The sequence below is a fragment of the Pelmatolapia mariae genome, linkage group LG3_W (genome assembly GCF_036321145.2).
Source record: "Pelmatolapia mariae isolate MD_Pm_ZW linkage group LG3_W, Pm_UMD_F_2, whole genome shotgun sequence".
NCBI lineage: Eukaryota > Metazoa > Chordata > Actinopteri > Cichliformes > Cichlidae > Pelmatolapia > Pelmatolapia mariae.
In genome coordinates, this window is record NC_086229.1 from 85,952,757 (window position 1) to 85,976,239 (window position 23,483).

Here is a 23,483-nt window from a genome sequence, read left to right on the forward strand (position 1 = left end):
GTTTTTAGTTTCAGATATATGTATATTTTATGTAATGATGCATACAGACTTTTAGTTGAGACATAACTAAAAGTGTACCAGAACCAAAGATATGCTAAGTTATGTCAACAGCCGCTCCAATCAAGATTTTATGTACCCAGTAGAAAAACAGCAAGAAAAACACAGACTGAGATATTAGTAAGATACAGAACAACACATCAAATTTTGAAGCCTGTTATTTGTTCTAGTCCCACTGCATTTGCATTTAGGTTATTTGCACAGGGCCACACAAAACCGCACCTGGCACTGAATGCAGCAGAAGAGAGACGGAGGGAACATTTGGCTAATATTATATTCAGCTTTGGTGTAAAGCTGACTGACAAAACAATCAGATTTTTTACTTTACTTTTTATTAATCTGTATACATAATCACCCTGATGTAGTTGCCAATGATTTTGCCGAGTGAAGTTCGAGTCATTTATAAAGCTGTGCTTTGAAGACCCTCTTAGTGCTGGATTCCCTAGATCGCACAGGTGTAATAGGCTATTACCTTCACTACTGCTATGAAGTAAATATATTCTTTAAATCTGAAGCTGGAGGCTTATAGTCTCTCATTAAGTCTTTCAGGGACTAAGTTAAATCCAACAGAGTCTCAAGGTAGTTGAGAAATGGAAAATTGATTTACTTATAAAAAAAAGAAAACTGAATCTTTCCAGTCTAGATCGACTGTTGGTGACCTGGCAGCCTATCCCAGATATTCTGTTATACACATACACAAACATATAGAAGAGGTAAGGTAGAGAAGTTGTACTGAAATTTTCTTATTAAAAAAACAACTATATTGTCAAACACAGAGCAGGATCTCATACTATTTGCAATTTAAAGTGTTTCATGAGACATCTTGGCACTCTCGATTAGTGTTCCTGTAATTTATCTCTTGCATTGTGTCTACGACACAGAGGCCACACAAACTTCCCTTCAATATCTTACAGTATTTATAGAAACAAGCCTGCAGCATCACAAAGCAGTTATTTTGATGTAATATGTATGTATTGACTTAATCTCAGTGATCAAATAAAGAATGCATGTATATAATTACCACTGAAATCTGACAGCAACACTTACATTTTTCTCTTGTAGAATTCTCCAATAAATTTAAATGCAGGAATCTTAAAGTGCCATTTCTCTCTCTTATAATATGTCTCTTTATAGCCAGTGCTTTTATGCCTGTTGTCTAAGCACTGCATGATAGCATGCATGCTATGCAAGCAGTAGCAGTCTGAACAGATGACAACACATAGGCACTTTACAACTAGTGATAATAGTCTTTGGGTAACCAACTAAATGCGGGAGATTAAATCCTCTATGCAATCATACTGTTTGTGATTAAACAGGCCCAGAAACAGAGAGAGAGAGAGAGAGAGAGAGAGAGAGAGAGAGACAGAAAGATGGAGCTCAGATGACAAAGGTCCAGGTGTTCATAAGAGACAGATGGTAGTAATCTGTCAGTCTAGCTGCTCCAGATGGTGTTTTTGAGTGGCTATGGGTATCTATCACAGAGGTGGCCTCCAGTGCCAACAGTGACTTTGCAAAAAAACTAAAGCATTTTGCTTTTCTCACGAATCTATCCCGATCACGATCAAGACTCGTGTATAGAAGTTGCACTGCACTGAAAACAACACCTAATATTAAAGTGTGAATAGAAACTGTTGAATGGGCTGTATGTAACAGACTGAACATGCACCTGCACGTTCTTTTTCTAAGGAACTAAGAAACAGCAACAGATGGATGAAGTCTGAGAGCTGCAGAAGAGTTCATATTTCTCCAGTCTGAAGGGAGGAAAGTGTTACCCTGTTAAGGCTGGCAGAAACATGATTTGGCATGCTGAATTCATCTTGGATCCAGTCCATCATATTATCTACTCCTAACTTTTAGCAAGCACATCCCAATTGTCTTTGCTTTTGTCTGCCACAGACCCTTAAGATAATCAGTATTTTTAAACTACTGGGGACATTTGTATTTCATTATAAAACTACTAATTGCAGCTGTTTAGTAACAGATTACCCTGCTTTGCTCATCTACGACTAGCTTAATGGCAAAACAAAACAACAACGAAAAAAATCCCAGACTGGTGTGGAAAAGCAAACAGACTCAAAAATTAACGTCATTTCCTGAATACAGGGATTTTTTATCTCATACTCTCTTTTTTCGGTGACAATCTCTTTATATAATTGAGCCCCATATGGTGTGAACCAGTCACATATACATCTACTATCTATCTATAGGAGTTTAAATAGGCGTGCTAACAATAGGAGTTTTGAGGTAAAGAAAGCTTTGCATATATGATGTATAGATGTATTTCCTTAGCATTTCCAGGCTATGGAAAATAACAGAGACAGAGAAACACATACAATTTACAGGTCAAGTTATCCTGTGTGATATCTGTTACATGAAATAATTACATGAAATAATTATTACGTATGCATAAGGTGAGGGTTCCACCTCTGCCTTGGTTGGAGTTTCTTTTTTCCAGAGGAATCTTTGACTGGTCTCTCCTGCTTCTCACACAAAGGATGTAGTATAAACTGCAAAAGGCTATTAGGATTATAGTCAGTCAGCCTCCAGTGACCCCAATGTATTGACTTCAATCAGGTAAAAAGCAAGAGGCTATCTGCCTACCTACTGATACCATTATCAACACCTGTCAGTCAAAATGTGGTCTTTTTTTTCCTGTTTCCTTCTTCTTTTTTCTGAAATCAGGCCTTTATCACCCTTTCTTTGTACTTCTATATATACCATTGCCTCCTCCCCTCTTATTGGTGGAACTATTGCAAAGCAAAAATCCAATTATGTGTTGCTGTATGGAAATGTTGGCGGGATTGTTGCAAAGAAAACATTCTCACTAATTGTTGTGTTCGGTAAAAATCTGAAAAATGTTTCTCGTACCAAATCAGCATCCTTGGTATTAAGATGGACTGCCATTAGGGATGGGCGATATAGCCTCAAAATTAAAAATTCAATTTAATCACAAGACTAATAACAGTGAAAACGACATTTCTAACAATACAGAAAAAGTTTTTTTCAGTGCTTGCAGCTTGTATTTATAAGCATAAATAAATAAGGGCCATTTTCCAGCTTTCTTTAGGAATTACTTGTCAGGAGCTGCACAGTACTGTCACATGCTTCATGGCCTGGATGACTCAGCGATGTGTTTTTGCCTTAAGTGGTGCAAAGTTTGTTGTTACCAAAGTATTGTGCTTTTTGAAGGTTTTTAAGCAGCCTCCTTTTTAGGTACTAAAGCGTCATTGGAGACAAGCGCAGGCTCTTCTCGTTCCTGCACACATTAGGGAACATAGATGGCGTTGCTATAGCAATGGTATTACGATGTAACATTTATATAGTACGTAAAAATTTATTCTGGTATTATCGTGGATGACATGATGATGACACAGGATTTCTTTTTTATTAAACAAAAATGTGTCTTCTCTTAAACAATGTTGTTCACAAAGCCAACATCCCGAGCCTTTTGCTCTGCAGGCACTTGAGTGAGAGGAGTGCCATCTAACAGCTTTATGTAGACCCATTATAATTTGATCAAGGCTTTTTAGAGGAAAACAGAACAACCATTTTTTTTTTACCTTGCATCTGCGACATGTTTTTAAAGCTAGGAACACAAACAGAAACAAACAAACAAAACCCCACAGGTCTATAGAACAACTTTCTCAGGACAGTTTTTGTAGATACAACTTGCTCCTCTAACTTTACAATCAGTATCTTGCAGGTAGTGCTGGAGCAATTTACCAAGATTTTGCAATTAATATGGTAACTTTAGCTGCCAATTCATTTAATCTTAACATCTAATTGGTTGATTTGAATCTTCTCTCTCTGTAATTGGTTGTTACTTGTTGTGTGTTCACATGAGCTTTACATGCTCTAAAAAGTAGTTTAGATAAAATAGTATGTTTTTTTTACTATTTTCATCTCACCGTATATTCACGCCTGGTACACGATTTGAGTTACGAGTTAAATGCAGTGATCTGATTGGATTCGGATCTAAAAAAATCATTAAAATCCGGCTTGGTTCGCAAAACTAAATGCTGCTAATTTGTGCAATAAAAATACATGGTCAGTTCGAACTACTACATTAAGAAAGGTGAGTGCGAAAAATCCTTTAAACACACAAAATATTCACAAGGATTTGTTGTGGTAGGTGTGTGAAGGCCTTACACTTGAAACTGAAATGGATTTACATATATTTTCTCCTCTGCAAAGCTATTCATACATCTGTCTGTTAGTGCCTCTAATAATTCATAATGTGAAAATGACAATTTCAGCTCAGCCAAACTGGAGGATATCTGCTCTGCTGCCAAAGAGGCATTTAGATCAACTGGCATCTGGACACCCAACCAAAATACATGCTTGAGTCTTGGTAGAGGGAGTCCTGTACAATACTGTACTAGCCAACATGTTTTTTAAAACATGTCACATACTATATTATTTTGGCAGACTTCAGCCTCCTCCTCAGACTTTCCCTCTACTGAAACCTCTTTGAATGGTCAGTTGTAACCCATATTCTACAAGATACCACCATTCTGCTTCTCTGTGTGTGTAGTTGCAGTGGTGTATGATACTGCAAAAAATACAGTTTGGTTATCACAGATACTCATACTTGTAAGTTATAAAAGCAGTATATGCAGGGGAGAGCAGTGGGCCATGATTTATGAAGTCTGCATCATCAACATACTTCATGTGGATATATTTTAATGACAACTAGATGTCTGAATTTTGTTTTCTACTGTGAGTGTGTTTTGCTGTATTAATGTGTTTGTATGAAAAGCACTTTAGATCAACTTCTAATGTGCTACATAAATAAAAATAACTTGACAGTCACCATAAAAGGGTATTATATTCAGACATATTTATACTTCAAGTTTGAAGTATTTTTCTTTTTTATTCAATTTCATGTAGTATGAATCATATGGGTTGAATATATTATTTTAATGTCTGAATGCAGTTTTTATAGGTAGTCAGTCTGGTAAAGTAACAGTTATGATGACCAATAACACTGTGGTAACTAACCTTTACTAATGTTGAAGAGTCATGATTGAAACATTACTTTTTCCACTAAATGAGCTACCTGGATATTCTGTGTATCTGACAGGACTCTGTCAGTGACCTCTGACCTCTGTGGAGGGGTCTAGGTGTGTCTAAAGGATTTCCCTCTTCCTTTGTTTCTTTTGTGGCTTGTTTTGGGGAAAATAAAAATGTATTTAATAAATCAGTAGTGTTGACAAAGTATGAAATTTCTTTCATACATATATTGCTGTTTGCACTGTTTTCATTAACAGCTGTAAAGTCTCTCCACACAATGCTCCTCTTTCTCACTCTGCAGCCCACATGTGTTTTGTCAGTGCAGCTGAGTGACCGCACATCAGCAAAACACGTTGGAGCCGGAAGGAGGGGGCGGAGCATAAAGTGCCAGCATGAGAGGAGCTGTGTTTGCACAGACAGAGCTACTTTTTCATGAAACGCAAACGATGTATTGAAAATAGAAAAACAAACTAAATCATCCAGCTGGTCACGTTAGTACTGATTCGACACCAATACCAATGTTGGCATCGATATTATTGACATTTGGATCAATCCGCCTAGCATGCAGCTTAGCAACGGTTGTGGTTTGATCAAAAATCCAACTATTAGAATCAATTGCAGGAAGAGTATGTAGCCAGGTATGTGTCCAGGTCTTTTATAGACAGGAACTTCAATGGAAAAAAATGGCTGTCTTGTATCTTTCACATTTCAAAGACAGACAGTAGAGGAAAAAAGCGTAATGCATATAAATGAGACAGTGTCGCAGGCTAGCAGAGTAGTGCTAATGCACTAGTAACTAGAAAACAGAGATAAGACACAAACAGCAGTGTGCTTTCAACCCAGTATGAAAGCAAAACATGTAATAGACACACCGGTCCACCGTTTTTTTTTTCATGCTTTGCCTTTCTAAAACATGAAATGGACACGCGTGCAGAAGTGTCCATTTCATGTTTTAGAACAGTAAAGGGAAATATTTTATTTCAAGCCAAAATTAAAATAACCACAGGAAAGCTTTAAACAGACATTAAGAACACATTTATGTGTAAATACATATTAGTCATCTAGCTTAATCATTTCTGGTGATTAAGGATCCTGGAATGTACTTCAGACCTTCGTGGCTTTAAATATATCATCTCCCCCTGCTGGTACTGCAACTTCTGCACATATATTACACGCTGTCTCAGTTGGTGGTTTCCTTCTCCTACAAGACATTTCACGACCTGACAGCATCACAGCTCAAATTCAGTGAGCAACAACCCATTCTTTCACAAATGCTTGTAAAGGCTAGGCACTCGATTTACACCCGTGGAAATTGGACTGAATGGACACTACTGTCAAGCTACACTATATTGTCAATGCACCATTTCGCTCAAGTACAGCTTCAGTGAGCACAGTTGTAGTCTTAAATTGTTGAATGGAGGTTAAATTGATGAGTGACATAAATTAGGATACTTTCATCAAACTCTGACCTCAGTACTAAAATGAATTATAACAAAAAGGACGTTTTAGACTGTTTATGAGTAAATGAAATGATTAAAAAAGCAGCCGTTCACAAAGGAAACAACCATCTGACTTTGGTTTCATTATCCTGTGTATGTACTACTTTGAAAATGCAGCTGGAAATATGGTTTGCAGAAAATGTCAACTTAAATGTCAAGTTTACAATTACAATCATATTTGATAAAAATCAGATTGATACTACCAATGATAAACACCTTTTCATGTCTCAATCTAAAACACACACTTCCCTAGATTTTAATGTAATGCATAACATTTATAATAAACTGACATCTGACATCACAAAATAGTGCATCAGATTGATGCGCTATTTTGCAGAGACGAATGACGAAGGATGAGATGTGTTTGAATACAGCTAAACAATGCCATATAATTTTTCGCTCATCAATCAGCACAGAAATAATTAGTTTTCACGCCTGACTATCTCTGACTATCCCTTAGGAGCAGCTGCATCCAGAGTGGGACAGCTTGTTGACTCTGTTTCAGTCAACAATGTTGCTGTTTAGCTGTGAAGAGGAAACCAAAACCACTGGTGCCATAATCATCCCTGTCTCTGTCTCACTCCGTGACCCATTTCTGTATCGTCTCCCTGATGCTCAGCTGTAAAATTACAGAACAGACCTAACATTTAAGGACACATTGGTGGAGTTTCAACAAAAACCGGATGCTTGTCAAGGCGTTGGCTTACAGACACTCACGTATCTATACTTTCATTTTTGTGAGGACCGTTAACTCGGCCCTCTCCTAACCTTGACTGTAAAACCAAATTGTAACAGTTAAAAAGTGCTCGTAAGTGAGATTCAAACAAAATCTGGAACACTTAAAAATTGTGTTCAAAATTGCTATATAGCTATAAGGCCAGATATAATAATAACAAATACTGCTTCTCAGGCACACACACAAATGCACAAAGACAGAAAATGACAGTATAAATCTGCCGCACGCCCTTTCAGACATGATATAAGACAACAAGTGAGAATGACAAGCGAAACAGAGACAGAGTGAGGGAAAAAAATAGTTATGGTTTTTGTTTTACTTTGTACAAAAGAAAAATGGATATCCCACCCACTTCCTGCACTATGCCTCACTCTGTGGAATAAATAACTGACACACACACACACACACACACACACACACACACACACACACACACACACACACACACACACACACACACACACACACACACAGAGCTAAACCAAATTGTCTGGCGTTGAATGATGCGCCCAGATTCAAGAGTATCAACACCGCTTCCAAAAATGTTTGTGAAGCGGGGCCGGTGTCTAGCTGCACACTGCTTTTTGTAACTGAAAGTGGAGAAATGACAAAAGAAATTGACTAATAACTGAAAAGGTACAGCAGCAGTATCTCTCTGTGTATCACGTCTGAGCAGCTCTGCATTTACTACTGCGGGTTAGACCCCATCAAAGGTGTCAGAGCAGCAATCAACCTGTCACACTTCCACTAGGGTGTTCAACAGAGTGACTAAACACAATTTAGGACCTCTTAGAGCATCCAGTGAATGTGAGTGGAATTCATACTGGCTAGACACTCAGACTTCTTATGTCTTGATTAAAGCCTGCTTTGGTTTTTCAGCCAGATGAACTCTGAGGTCAGTGTAGCTCTTGGTTTTCCTGTTAGTAAGAGACTAAAATGTAACACATTCATGACAAGGTTTATCATACAAATAGAGCGCGTGATGTATTATAATAATTTATTTAGATAAATTATTGTATGTTCTGTTACAATAGATGTTCATATTAAATTTGGCCGGAGTCTCAAATAATGAGGTTAGACTCAAAAATATCTGGTTTTCTCCTACTGGATCGATATGATGTCATTTACAGCACATATCCCTAATATGGTCGCGTCAGGTACGTAAGCTCCACCTGCTGTTCTAATCTTCTTGTTTATGACGAGCAGCTAATCAAAAGAATTCTGGTCTAAAAGGCAGCTGAAGGGTGTTAAAACAACTTATTTAAGACAGAGGATGAAGTAAGAGGATGCACCAAGGCACAGTATAAGATATATAAAGATTATTTCTAAATGAATCATGGAAAGCTACTCTAGTTGAGTCTAAGAATAAAGATATGGAACTGTTGAATGGGCTGGGAATTACAAGCCCCTTTTAAGTTCTTTAATTAAAACAAATAAAATAAATCAAACATTGCTCTTTAAGCGTGATTGCACAACAATCGACAAGCACAGAAGAGTGGAACCACTACGAACTAGTGGAACCAATGACTCTGTGTGTAGACATTAGGGTTTCAACAATCCTGCCCACTCTACTATGGAAAGAATGAATGCTAACAGCTTTTTGTGGGACATCAAAGGTCTAGGAGGACCACTGGTACTGATATATCTCCGATGATGGAAGCCGTAGTATCATCAAGTTAGAGTGACTGTCATGTTTCAAACACTCTGTGCTATAAACACTTCAACAACACTGCAGAGGAACACAGTGATGTATTCCCAGTGGAATCCTCATCAAAGTCAATCATCAAACTGCAGTAACTACAAAACCACATCTCCAAGGCTCTTTCCAAACATCTCTATGTTGAATGGCATTGCTGTTTGATTAGATACTGGGGAGAGATCGGAATGAGTGCCCCCGCGTATTGATCAACAAATACAATAACACAAAAACACAAAAAAATGTGTACTTGAGGCACTGATTCAGGGATGCTTATCTTGTGGTTCCTCAAGATTTTATTCTAAATACTTTTAGTTTTAAAAAGCGCACATGTAACACACTCCCCTCACTTTCACCCGACTGCCTGTGCAAGGACTAAGTACCTCTGTTTTTTAAAGGCCGCTTCACGCTAACATTGACTCCATGGGGAGCAAAGGCCTCACGAGGACTAATGGAACAAAGCAACAACGTTTTTCCTTAGATATTATATAAAAGCTGTAGCAAGGGATCAGGTATAAGAGCAATTTTGCAGGCAGTATTGCATAACTGATATAACTGTGTCGGATGAGTTAAAGAGTATGTATAACACTGTACACGTTTACAATAAGTTACATTTCGCATGCCAGTATAACATGTATTTGAAGTGTCATAATCTAAAGTCAAAATCTTGTTTTTGGTAAACAAGATTTTTTTCTATATCCAACTTCCATCTGTATCGTGGGATATATTCTAGTTTTGAATATCAAGTACCGATTTAATGTACGAAATTGAAAGTAGAATAAAATAGGAAGTACAGAATTTTGTCTCAGCCCTACATATACCATGAGGAACTCGTGTTAAATATATGGAAGTTAAAAATATGAAGGTTAAATTTTCAGTGGCTTTATTAAAAGTAATAAAGTTGCGGTACAAAAAAACAATTTCTGGAAGGGTCAGGTGGGAAGCACTGGTTGATTTTTCATGGAATGACCCTTAAAAAACCCCCCTGTAACTTCAAGATAATGTCTCAGTTTTTCTACATTAATTCAGTCTACTCTCATCACAAATAAAAAGACTGCATACTATATGTCAGCTATACATAATATATTCCCCTCTCGCCCCTGAGGGCGGTCTATCCTCCAAGCTCGGGTCCTCTACCAGAGGCCTGGGAGCTTGAGGGTCCTGCGCAGTATCTCAGCTGCTCCTAGGACTGCGCTCTTCTGGACAGAGATCTCCGATGTTGTTCCTGGAATCTGCTGGAGCCACTCGCCTAGCTTGGGAGTCCTAGTGCTCCGCTTCCCACTGGGACCACTGTTACCTTCACCCTCCACATCTTCTCGAGCTGTTCTCCGAGCCCTTGGTACTTCAGCAGCTTCTCGTGTTCCTTCTTCCTGATATTGCTGTCATTCAGTATGGCTACATCTATCACTGAGGCCATCTTCATCTGTTTGTCTAACACCGCTATGTCCGGTTGGTTAGCCATCACCATTTTGTCCATCTGTATCTTGAAGTCCCACAGGATCTTAGCTCAATTATTCTCAACCACCCTTGGGGGCGTCTCCCATTTTGACCTCGGGACTTCCAGGCCATACTCGGCACAGATGTTTCTGTATACTATGCCGGCCACTTGGTTATGGCGTTCCATGTATGCCCTGCCTGCTAGCATCTTGCACCCTGCTGTTATGTGCTGGATTGTCTCAGGGGCATCTTTCCACAGCCTGCACCTGGGGTCTTGCCAGGTGTGATAGACCCCAGCCTCTATGGATCTTGTGCTCAGAGCTTGTTCCTGTGCTGCCATGATTAGTGCCTCTGTGCTGTCTTTCAGTCCAGCTTTGTCCAGCCACTGGTAGGATTTCTGGATGTCAGCCACTTCCTCTATCTGTCGGTCGTACATACCGTGCACGGGTCTGTCCTTCCATGATGGTTCCTCCTCTTTCTTGGGTTTCTGCTGCCTGAGGTTTACACTGAGCACGCGGTCTGTTGGAGCCATCTTCCTGATGTATTCGTATAGTATATTTTTTATCTTGTGGTATTACAGGTAATTTAAGGCTATAAAACTGATTACGATTCAGACAGATGATTGGCGACATGATGTTTTCTATGCTATCCATTCTTAACATCTTGCAACATGCTTTCTGGTGCAAATTACAGTTGAAAGTCCAAAATTACACCTTCCTTCTCCAATTTTTACACTCTGCAAATCCACCCAGAGGGCCAGACTCTACTCTTTGATGGGCCAGTTCAGACCTGCAGGCTGTATGTTCAACAAAGTTAACAGAACACTACTCCAGCAAGAAAATAACAATGGCAGACTGCATCTGCTTATTTATGATTTAAGAGCTCTCTTTGGCAGTCAGGAGCTGTGGTTATCCCCTTTTAACGTTAAAAGCCGCTAGAAATCTGAATGGCTCATTCAGAGACACATATTCTGATCTATGGAGAAAGCAAAGAAACTTTCTCATGACTTCTGGGTCTCTAGACACAGTGGGGACACTTAATTATGTTCAAGAACAATGAGAGTGGATTTTGCATAATACAGTTTGTCTCCTCTGAAACATCATTAGTATAATGTTTCCAGCATCTCTCTCACACACACACTCACACACACTTCTGAGAAAAAAAACAACCCAATCTTAAAGTCTGCTAAGTCATTTCCTCCACAGATACAAATAACTATTTATGATCAAGGAATAAACAGACGATCCACAAATAGTTTTATATGAAACGCCTCACTCCTCTTTTAAACTGGTCCTCATTATTTGCTCCCTCTTGGATGTTTCTTTCTCACTTTCTGTTCTTCTCCCTTTTCACCCCTTCATTCCTACCCAGCCCTCATTGCACCCTCTACTTACTCAAACCAAACCACATCACTTGAACCTTCGTGTAATTAAAAAACATGACATGTGATTATGAAATCAGGTTCTCTGAGAGAGGACTGGCAAATGTTTGGATTGTAGCCAAGTTATACAAACCGTGACATATGTGATGAGTGTGGCGTGCAGATATGCTGAAAACAGTAAAAAAATAGTAAAAATAGGGTGTTATAAATGGGTCAGTGCTACACAGCTCCGCAGAACATGATTAAGAAAGCACAGGGGGGAGATATGTGGAAAGTGCGGAGGAGTCAAGTCTGCTTTGGAAATAGATAACAGACTTCATGAGGACTGAGTGTTTGTTAATGCTTTTTGCTTGTTGTTTTAAACTGAGTTACATGCACTCCTGGTTAGCCTGCAGTAACAGCTGACAGCCTGTCTCCTCTTTAATGACCCTACAGTCTCAATTTCTGTGGGTCTGAGTGTGTGTGCATGTTCCAGTCTTGTGTGTGTGTGTGCATTTGTATTTCCTACCTTCAGTCTCCGAGGGTGCGGCGGGCTCAGGTGAGAGAGCGTCTTGGCACCAGTCTCCTGTACTGTAGATCTGCACTACCAGGAGTCGTTTCAGTGAAACCAGGTCAGCATCTTTGAGCCCCATCTCCAGCTGATGAACAATGCTACGGCCTGGCTGGCTGGTCACCAGAGTAACCTGGGGAAGCAGCACAAATATTAAGGCAAATAAGAAAGCTCCCAGGAGCACAGACATAGACATTTCATTAGGTTTCCAATGTCAAGGGGCAAGCTGACCTCAATGTGACACAGTGCAAAAACGTCATCAGGCTCAAAAAGAACTGAGAAGTGCCCTCTTAATGCTTCTTTAAACCATACTGCACAATATTCTGGCCACTACTTGTTTTATGCACCGACTGATGAGAATGACATCCATGCTATTCGAACTACTTCAACTCAAGTGTGCAATTAATCTGTGATGTCTTGCGATGATGTAACCCATTCGCTGCTATTCCACAACCACACTACACAAACACTATCACTTTTCATTAGAAAGCCACATTGATGTTCTTTGCCACAACTCTTTTCCAAAACCTTTCTCTATTTGAATTGTTCCAGCTGGTTTTATGAAGGATTATATCCTCAGAGTCACAGGACACAGCAACACCACAACAAAGCATTCTTTATGTCTGACAGTGCTGTGTCTGTTGGGAGTTTGGGGACATGACATGCAGTAAATTACAGTTACTAAAATGAACATGTGATGTCACAACCACTAGAGATAAAATAATGTCAGCCCAAAAGGAAAGTGGTACATGCAGACTCAACTCTAGATTTAAAGACACTCTAAAGGTGTATGACTTTTTTCCTGTCTTTAGTTCTCTTTCTCGGTTTAGATTATTTTATGGTAAATATGCCCAGTTTTGGAGATATTGTAAAGATGTACCTCTTTCTGGATTTTAACAGACCTAAAAGGTATTTCTAAGTACTGTATCTCTAGGTATTTTTATTTGTTAAGCCTCTTAACACGGACTTATGAATCATTCAAGCATATAAAGGCAACTAACTCAAGAGCTTAACCTGATAAACGACTTAAGAGATACATCTGGTCCTTGTGTTATTCGATCTACTGTTCACTGAAGCCTCATACGAATTAATTTCAGTGGAAGAGTGGCTGTCAAGAAGCCAATCCTAATTTGAGGAAGGAAAACAGCTAGAAAAGACTTAGATATGCTAAATTACACAAAACTGGTTTAAAAATCAGAAGCAACAGGTGATAAATCCACATGTTTGGTTCAAACTGTCGTCAATATTTCAGAAGAAGGATAATGATACAATAGTGCCGACATTATAGGTAAAAACATACCTTGATGGAAAAACATAAAACTACTACTACTATGGATTACTATCAGTCATGGATTAGCATACACAGAGCCTGCACCTCAACATTATTGAGGCAGTGTGGGATCATCTTGATAGAGAATAGAACAAAAGGCAGCCAACATTAAAAGAAGACTTTTGACTGTCCTTCAAGAACCTTGGAAAAGTATTCCTGAAGACTACTTCAAGAAACTGCAATAACACTTGTCTAAGACAGTTCACACTGTGTTATAGAATAAAGATCACATTACATACTGACTTTCAAGTTGTTAGTGTTGTATTTCTGTTTCTCTATTTGCATGTTTCAGTAAACTACCTCGCATTTGTTTAACAAAAAACATAAAGAAATAAGGGCAGCTCAACATTTTTGCACGATACTGTACCTTGGCAAAAAAATATTTTAAAAACTGTCTCTTTGCAGAAATCCTGAGCTAGTCACTCATCTGAGTTTATTAATGGGTTTTTATTTGAAGAGGAGTTGAAGACTAATGGCTCCCCCTTTGAATGACCTGTAATGTTGGGTTCTGTATGGAACAGCGCTTAACAAGGTTTGAGGGTCTTTGTAAGTAACTGGGTTACTCAAGATTTCTAGAGAGAGACATTACTGCTGAGATTTTCAAATGTATTTGAGCACCACAAAGCAGGTGCCTTCAGGTCCTGTTATATTCAAGGGAAGGCTGTATTCTACAGCAGATAAAACTGGAAAACACAACAAAACAATCTAAATAGATAAACAGCATCACAGCCCAAGAGGGAAAATATGTCAACTCGATTTGGGAACGAGCTACCCCTTTAATTTATTTTTTTTTCTGTAACTGAGCTCTCATTATCTGTAAATGAACAAAACTACTGGTAATACATTTTAAAATGTTTTTACTCATCCGTTATCTTTTTAATAATGAAGATTTCTGCTGAACATTTGGACTAAAGACAGCAACTTAAAATAAGCAGAAAAATGTGATCGTGGGAAGAGATGAAATTAGTTTTCTGTGTCATTTACATGCCTAATGGGGGAAAAAAGATAAAATAATGCTAGGCTGACATTTAGCTGTCTACTGAATCGCATTAACAGTAGCAGGAAATGATGATTGTATTACGGTTATTGATGAGCGCCGCTCTCGGCTTCCGGCTGTTTAGAAAAAGTGGATGGAAACTGCTGCTCAAGGAGAACACATGCATGCATTAAGCGTTGTGTATCTGAATGAAAACATGCATTGTATTGGTGGGCTAGCAAGGCACACACAGACACACATGCAAAGGGCCATGCTTCTGTTTTTTCCTTTGCTGTCTCCTAAGAGCGTTATTCATATCTCCTACCCTTGGAAGCAGTGGGTCTTAGTGCAATCATCTGTCCAGAGCCTCATAAAAAGCTGGCTGGACAAAATCTCGTCAACAACCTACAGCCTGGTGTCCAGAGGACACAATGTTCAGCAGCTACCACAGTTCTTACTGGCTTACTGCCGGCCTGACCCGTACATTTAAAAAATTAGATGTTTTCAGTGAGCTGAAAGCATCTAATTTGTTAAAGTGAGAGTGAACACATGCCATAAACTATCACTTGGTGACACCAACAATGTTTTCTGTGGTGCGTTACGAGCCTGCACGTTTTTGCATACCATTAGCAAAAAACATTACACAGCATTAATAGAATTGAACTGATCTATGAACTGTGCTGTTTCAGCAGCAGATATGAGCTTTTAGTGAAACTTGTAATGTTACACTTAACTGTTCAATAATGAGTTGATACAACAGGATACAAGAGGATTTACTTTTTGAAACTGACTGCACGAAGCTCACTAAGGAAACTGGCTTCACTATTTCGTACACTGGCGTTAAGTAGCGACACCTGATCCGATTTCCCCTTCAAATGGGGAAAGACTGAAACTACTAAAGCTTTTTGCGATGTCCTCTTTCTACAGAGATGGTTCACTAGCAGATAAATAGTAGCTCTTTTGCTCCATTTCATATGTGGACAGGCTTATTTAAAGTGCACTGTTTCATATAAAACATGAAGAGCCATTAACAGAGGGCTGTTAACAGAGACATGCTAATGAGATTGCCTTGTTCAGTCTGTTTTTTGCAGCTGCTTAATACACTGAATTGGACCTGAGGACAGCTCATTTAATAGGTATGAGTGGAACCTCTTCTCTATCTTGAATGTCCAAAGGGGATCTATTCAGCGTGAGCTGGTCTGCAGCTGAAAAGATGATCCTTGATAATGAAAATGAAGATAAAGTTTAAAAAAAAAATCCAGTGACAACAACTGCATGAAGTGTCCAAAAATGACAATGTAGTGATTGTGTGATTCTCTTTGGGTGTTGGTACTATGCAAGTACACTCAAAGATGCTTTGTTACATAATAATAATGCATTGTAGAGTACAGACAGTGTATTTTTAACCTGGTCAGCTTTTCCTGTTCTCTTATTATTCTTTTACACTTTTTTGTAATCATTAACATTCAGAATAAGCACAATTCAAATATCACCACAAAATGGTTTATATGTTGCCCAGTTAACAGGCGACATGAAATCACAATTTTAATGTTCACTCAGTTTGCTGACAGGAGAAAGAAAAATATGTAAATGAAAAAACATGAGAAAACTGTGCCTATTATTCTCCTCACAGATCTAATTGACAGTTCAGGGGATGGAATGAGAAAGAAGAAATTTGCCTGCCGCTGGTAATGCTTCGGTTTCGATGGAAATTTCTCAATGTGTTCTCCTACTTAGAAAGCGCTGATGAATCTCATAAAGCTTTTATGATCAACATGCTCCCTGTGCCTCATAGGGGATGTAGCTCAGTGGTAGAGCACATGCTTTGCATGTATGAGGCCCTGGGTTCAATCCCCAGCATCTCCACTTCTATTGCCATTTAAAACTATTTAGACTGAGTTCAGAGGTCTGTGCTACAAAGTGGAATTTGAGGACAAGAAACAAGATTATGGTTTAATGCTTTGTATTTACTGTAACAGTTACCAGGGTACTCTTATACCACAGATCTAACTGGATCTCAAGCAGTGTGTGTTCAGTATAATCGATCAGCACTTACAAACCTACTAAGCAATTTCTTAGAAAATAGTAACTGAAAGAGCCTGTTAACCTCTTTGTGCAGATAGTTAGAGGCTTTATATGTGTTTATTACTCCACTAACCATCAGCAAAGTTAACCAGGCTGTGTGTGACACCCTTTCTAAAAGCTGTTTGCTAACTGTAAATGAAAACAAAGTTAAATTATTCACTAAAAGTTACAGAAGTGTGTATGGTGTTTGTGTCTTCTTTTACTATAAAGACAGAGCTTTCACACGTGTGTTTCTTTGGAAGCTGATCAGGATAGTTGCTCTCTGCTTTGTACTGTGGGGCTGATTCCTAAGTCAATGGTAAGAGTGGACTCTGAGAAGAGCTCGCTAACCAGTCCCTGTGACTTGTACGAATGTGCAATTTTACATAGAAATTCATTTCTTGCTGTGAAATGATAGTGTGTCGCTTCTCACCTCCACAGAGATGTTGCTGCCGGCCTGACTGCCAGCGCTGGTGTGTCTGATGTACTGTTTAAACTGCTGCAGACTGTCCAGCACTGCCTGTCGCAGCAGATCAGCTCCTGCGGCTGCTCCTCTGATACAACCTTCACTTGGAATAGACCTCAGCTCTTCAACACAGGAATGCAGCCTGGCGAAGTTACCACGAACTTGCTAAAATAAAAAAAGGTGACAGGGAAAGAAAAATGGATAAAAATGGGAGATAATGTGGATGACAGAATGCAAAGCAGGAAAAGGGCTGATATTTATGTATGAAAGAAAGCAATTATAGGAGAGAAATAATGTGTTTTGCACTGCTTTCAGGAATATTACACTTTTATCCATCTTACCACAAATGGCAATAGACATTCCCGCTGCCTGCTGACGGCATACAGGCTCAGTAGAGGTATCCTACAGGGCCCATCCAGACTAGAGGCCAGAGACAAGAAGTTGTCCAGAGCATCGCAAAGAACCGTGCGAGTCTCTGACCATCGGGGCGGCAGCGCCTCCACAATTAGGACCCTGGCCGGTTGCCGTGGGAATGACGAGGACCAGAAAACCAAACTTGGAGAGTTGGAAGAAGCTGCTGACCTCTTTCTGCTGTCCATGATAGCCTGCAAACCACAAACACAATGCTGAAGGAACACATAAAGTACACAAAGACAACTAAAGAAAAATGTAAGGACTCTTCCCCTGTAATGACAATTACCCTCAGGAGTTAACAAGATTCATTAAATAAGTACATTATCTGCAGTCCTAATCATCAGTAGGGAAACTAGAACAGAACAAAATAAACAGAATAAACGAGTTATGCTGCATATGAAAATATGTAGCGAGAAACTAGGTTATAAATCAGTCCATTCTTACATAACTCAGGGCTTTCCTTTAGATCTGAGGAGGATGGTGGGAAAAGAAGTAGTTGAACACTGAAAACATAAGAATATAATCTGAAATGATAACACAGCCAGCTCTGCTGCTCTCAAATGTTCACTTAATCAGAATGATGTTACTATGCTGGAATAAATCATAAATGAAAATATGTAAAACCAAAATGGACAAAATGGAGCGTATAAAGAAGACTAAAGTAAGCAACGCTAATGTGTCGAGTGCTCCAAATACTGATCAATTTTATCACTGCTGTTTTAAAGATATGATACCGGCAACATGTTTAATATTTTAGAACCTTTAAATTGTCTGTCTTGTATAACCAGCAATCCAAAATGCAAAAAACCCCATTATAATATGAAATGTAGAAAAGCAAAGTAGTAATTGACATCTGAGAAATGGGTCTTTGTGAGCGTGACTGTGCACATAAGCACAATTCCATGCTTGAGAAAATAAAACCCACTTAAAAAACGGTCTACAACACATTTGAAAAATATTAGTACCTCATTTTTTCTTTTGCATCCGCATTTGGGGAAAACCCCAAAACATATCCTTGCACTATTTCCTGTAGATTTCAGAGGGGTATATGACTGAACAGTCTGAACATATATTTTTTGCCCACTTTCACTCACAAGCTGTAAGAAGGGCCATCTGTGTGGCTGTCAAAAGGAAGCAATCAGTCATCCATCACACAGGATGTGCCCAAAGGGTTAAAGAGGGGAACCCCTGAATCTTTCTATGAACAGTTACTCCATCGGAAACCCCGTCATTATGGAATATATATCTGCAGCATCGTTGTCTCCCTTTACTGACACACAGCTTTTCGGCTGGTTGTTTAATTTCCACAGCTTGGTGAGTGCAGCTGATGGCATTTTGTTGTGCAGTTTACACTTAAGGGACTGTGACGTGAATTCCATTTTAAGCAAATAACTGATTAAATTGCTGAATTAATTGCTGTCTGTCAAATATGAAGATTTGATCATTTTTTCAATTCATTGTAAACAGAATATCCTTTGGTATGGGACTGATTGTTATAGCAATTAAGCTTCGACGGGGATGTGCAAATTAGCACACTATTTGATTAATATGTTATGAAATGAAATTGCTAATGAAAATCTTAATTACTCTGAGACATAGGTTATATCATGCCTATGTAAAACACACTATATATAACCTGAAATAGTAAAGGCAAGTCATAGGCCTGACTCAAGGCTAAAAACAGAAGCAAATACAACAGATTTAGAGCCATTACTAGAGAGCTTGGAGTGGACTTATCAGGGCAAAACCATTGACAGAAATAATCCCTCAAAGGCTGAGCTCCGAGCACTCTTTATCATCCCAGGTCTTTTAATCCTGTATCCCCAGGCCCTGCTCTATTGTTGTCTTCAATATAAAGGGCACATTGTGTAAATATGTGCATTGTTTGATTGTGTGCCCTTTTCATCTACCTCTGACTCAGTTCTCCTCTTCTAAGCCAGATTCTGTGCTTCCCACCACCCAGATCAAATATCTTTCACCTTCACACCTTGATCTTGCATCACCTCTAAGACTAGACTCTGTTCAAAGACAAATGAATGTAATCAGATTCAACCCAGTAGCTAAAAAAATGAATCTTTTTGCCACATGGGTTTTGGGTTGGTTATTCACTGACCTAAAAAAATATTTCAGGCATTACTTAGTAGTGTGAATTTTACACCACACTACAGTGACACACACACAAGTCTCTTTTTGTGCAGCTTTAATAAGCCAAGCAATCCATACTGTCTGTGGTCATGTCTTTAATTAAATGATTTTGACACAAATAATAGGTGGCAAGAAACATTAATTTATTAGTATTTAGAAACTAAACACATGTAAATTAGATTATTCTTAGATTAGAAAGCTTTTATATTAATTTTAGCTAGGATTTGCAACTTATACCTTGCAAAGTTTAGCTAACATTACCTTGCTGAGGTTAAGTTCCAACTTCTCTGAAAATAGCTTCTGCTGGACTTACTGTTATGTAGACAGGTTGATAAAAGTATATAGAAAAGCCCCCCAGAGAAAACTAAAAAACTGTTGCAAAACAACATGCACAGGCTCTGCTTCTTATCAACAAAGTAGCTAACCTAGACCTGATAGTTACCCAGTTAGCATGCTAACGTTAGCTAGCTAACAGTAGGCCTGTAAATTTTTTTTTTTTTTTTTTTTAGTAGGCCTGTAAATAAATTTTGTAACCTGAATCCAGAACAGCTTCAATACAAAAGGGCATACGTAACATAATAGAGACACAGCACCAATAACGTTACACTGGGAGTTAACTAAACTTATTTTGAAACAATTTCTAGTTTACTCTGCTAATTTATTAATGCTGAATAAAACTGACATATGTGGGGAATTTTGTAGGTACATAAAACTGATAATTCATTTTTAGAGAATTTCATCTACATTGTAATATTATTTGAATTAAACATCTGTAATAAATGGCTAACTTACTTGAAGAGAGTTTCTTTTTAATTTAAATTCAAGACAAACTGATTTTTATTAAGCTGCTGAGACATGTGTTAAATTTCTTTAATCTTAGTAAGCAGCAATTTCAACGTTTCATCTACCCAATTGATTGTTATTTCTCCTTAAATACATTGTGGTATTATCTTCTCAGAACAACCACTTTGCAGTCTGCCTCTGACATCCTCTGTTATGTGGAAATTGGCCTTCAATTTGGAGATGTACTATGGCTCACACCAAATGACGCTACAACTTGGTTTTGCAGAACAAATGCTTGAAGTTTCCCTGTGCACAAGCCCTGTCCAGATCAGTCAAACATGGCATGCTTGGAGCAGACACCGCTGTAGCAGGTACTGTTAATCAGGTACCAGTCAGGCACCTGATTGTCAGCTCCAGGGGTACCAGAAGCTCAAAACAAGAGTCAGTATCAGAATAACCTGTTTAGCATTGACAGAGAAGATTTGGCAAGTTTTTCACAGGCATCTTACATATTCAACTATGCTGCTCAACCCACAATTGTATTTTTCTTACAAATGCGGTACCACTAAACAGGCTTTCCAATGGTATATGATTTATATCAAAGAAGCATTGTTACAGCAATGAAATACACAACCAAACACAAATTTTCTTACCTGTTGAGCTAAGTTTATATTAAAGAATAAAAAATCCCCATAACTTTTTTCGAAATGTTAATTCAAAATTCAAATTCAAAAACACCATTTGCATCTTGTTCTGCCCCGCTTCTGTGTTTATTTCTATTCATCATTTGTAGATGAATACAGAAAAAGATCAATGAGAGGCAAAGTGCAGGGACAGAATAAAAGGCATGGAAATATGTTCCTGATTGCTGGTTTGCTTGATTCAAGTGCTTTCTTGGACTTTGTGGCTGTTTATATGTGAGAGAGCCAGACGGTCCGAGCCGTGAAGGTGCAATCAAGATGTGAAGGGAGCTGCAGTCTTGGAAAATGGAATACAAGGTTTTTGATGAATGTGTGTGTATGTGTGCATGAAGGGGCTTTGTAAAAGGGTCTGCATAAAAGGCTTTGGTGAGAGCTCTGTCATGAAATGAGAGCTGCTGCAATCGTGCACAGTCATACTCGCCGTCTCTCTCTCGCTCCCCGTCACTCTCTCTCAGGCACACACAAATGCTCCCAGTGAAACATGTCACTTTGCCAGGGTATATGAGTTTGTCATGAAGAAACTGGAACATGCACATCTGTTTAAGGGAGATAAGAGGTATGTGTGTTTTTTGGTGGAAAAAAGGAAAAAAATAAAATAAACTTAACTTCTGCCAACCCACTGCACCTGGCAAAACCATTTGGGGATGAATATGTAGCCGGTCCTGATGTGAAAACACACTCTGTCTTTCTGTGCGTATATCTATGTGTGTGTTTGTGTGTCAGCAGCTGATTAGGGCTTAATGTCACCCATTGGGCGGTGGCTTCTTGAAGGCACTGGCAGTTCTCCATCTTGCCTTTTTCTTTTTTGGCTAAACTTTTCATATCCCACGCACCTGCACCATCTTCCAGGTTTTTTCCAGTTACTCTTTATACCTCCTGTCAACATCCCACTTGCCTGCCCTTGCTCAAAGCTCTATTTTTATCCTAAATGTATATGTTGTGCATCCTGTTGCAGGGACTTCACTGTGAGGAGCTTGACTGGGATGGATGTTGAGCAGTCAGTCTGAACTATGAGGGTCTGTGTAAAGGGATTAGGTGCACTGATATGATTGGAGCTTAATCAGTCTTACACACACACACACACACACACACACACACACACACACACACACACACACACACACACACACACACACACACACACACATGTGCAGAAAATACACACATGAATTTGCTTCCCAATTTTGTTGTGATGAACGCACACACTTCTAGGTCAATAGGAGCTTTGCACCAACATACTAATCCGCTGTGTCTTTTTGATTTACTCCTGGGGATCAGGGAAAGTTTGCCCGGTGGTTTTTAGCACTTTTCGTGCACACTAGTTGCTCTTTTCGCTCGTTTTGCCCAGTTTTGAATTTCACTTCCGTCTTAGTTTTATTCACTGAGCAACTGAGGTTAAATGAACGTTAAGTCGGTTCTGCTAAGTTGTTTGCTTCCTTGAGAGGTTTTAGTTAAATTCCCTAAGATGGGAACAAGAGCATGAAATTAGAAAATCCTCTACATCCTAGCACTTTTGGCGGAAGGGGGTCAGATGGAAGCTGTTGACAGAAGCTATTTTCATAACTTAGGTTTTTAATTATCCGAAAAAAGGCGCTGGGACAAATCGCATTATTTTTGGAAACAGCTTAAATGATACCTGTTTTGGTTCCACACCCCTATCAATGTTTAGCCCATTTATATTATACTCTTCAAAATATGGCTGCATACATATATTTCTGGAAGTATCAGTTTGCCTAGACTCTAGAATTTAGATGTGATGAGCAATAGGCAGGTCTGACAGAGAATCCATGGGACACTACGGTAACAATTTGTCAGTCACAAAGTAGACCCGTATTTAAACAAGGTCCATTAGCCTTTTTTATTGTAATGTATTTTTTTACGTAACATCCACTAGGGGGCTCCCTAGCTGCAAGCTCAGCCACAGTATATCTGGGTAAAATTTGCCTTTCTTCATTTATAGCTAGCTGAACCACTTCATCTACGTAGTGAAGTAAGTATATATATGAGCTAAAAATTAAATGTAGGATATAAATGCATTTAATTTGTAACCAGAAAATAAAAGGTGGAGATTGACAGACAGATTGCTGCAGTATCCACAGTGATGCAGATGTTGTACTGGTCCGTTGTGATGAAGAGAAAGCTGAGTATAAAAGCAAAGTTTTAAACTTTTTCCTCCTTTTATTGGTCTATCTACGTCCCCATCCCTGTCGATGGTTATGAACTCTGGGTAATGAT

General features: G+C 38.8%; 1 protein-coding gene and 1 non-coding gene across 2 annotated transcripts in view; one reads left to right on the forward strand and one right to left on the reverse strand.

The window, feature by feature from the left end:
- m1ap (meiosis 1 associated protein) overlaps positions 1-17,804 on the reverse strand; it is a 53,867-nt gene extending 36,063 nt beyond the window's left edge. Inside the window, exons 1-3 of the mRNA XM_063469024.1 lie at positions 17,547-17,804; positions 17,173-17,370; positions 12,328-12,502 (exon numbers count right to left, since the gene is read on the reverse strand). Coding sequence (XP_063325094.1) covers positions 12,328-12,502; positions 17,173-17,370; positions 17,547-17,804 — 631 coding nt within the window. The remainder of the gene's footprint in view (positions 1-12,327; positions 12,503-17,172; positions 17,371-17,546) is intronic.
- On the forward strand, positions 16,470-16,541 carry trnaa-ugc (transfer RNA alanine (anticodon UGC)). Its single transcript has one exon. It is a non-coding gene; the product is annotated as a tRNA-Ala (tRNA).
- Positions 17,805-23,483: the final 5,679 nt, after the last annotated feature.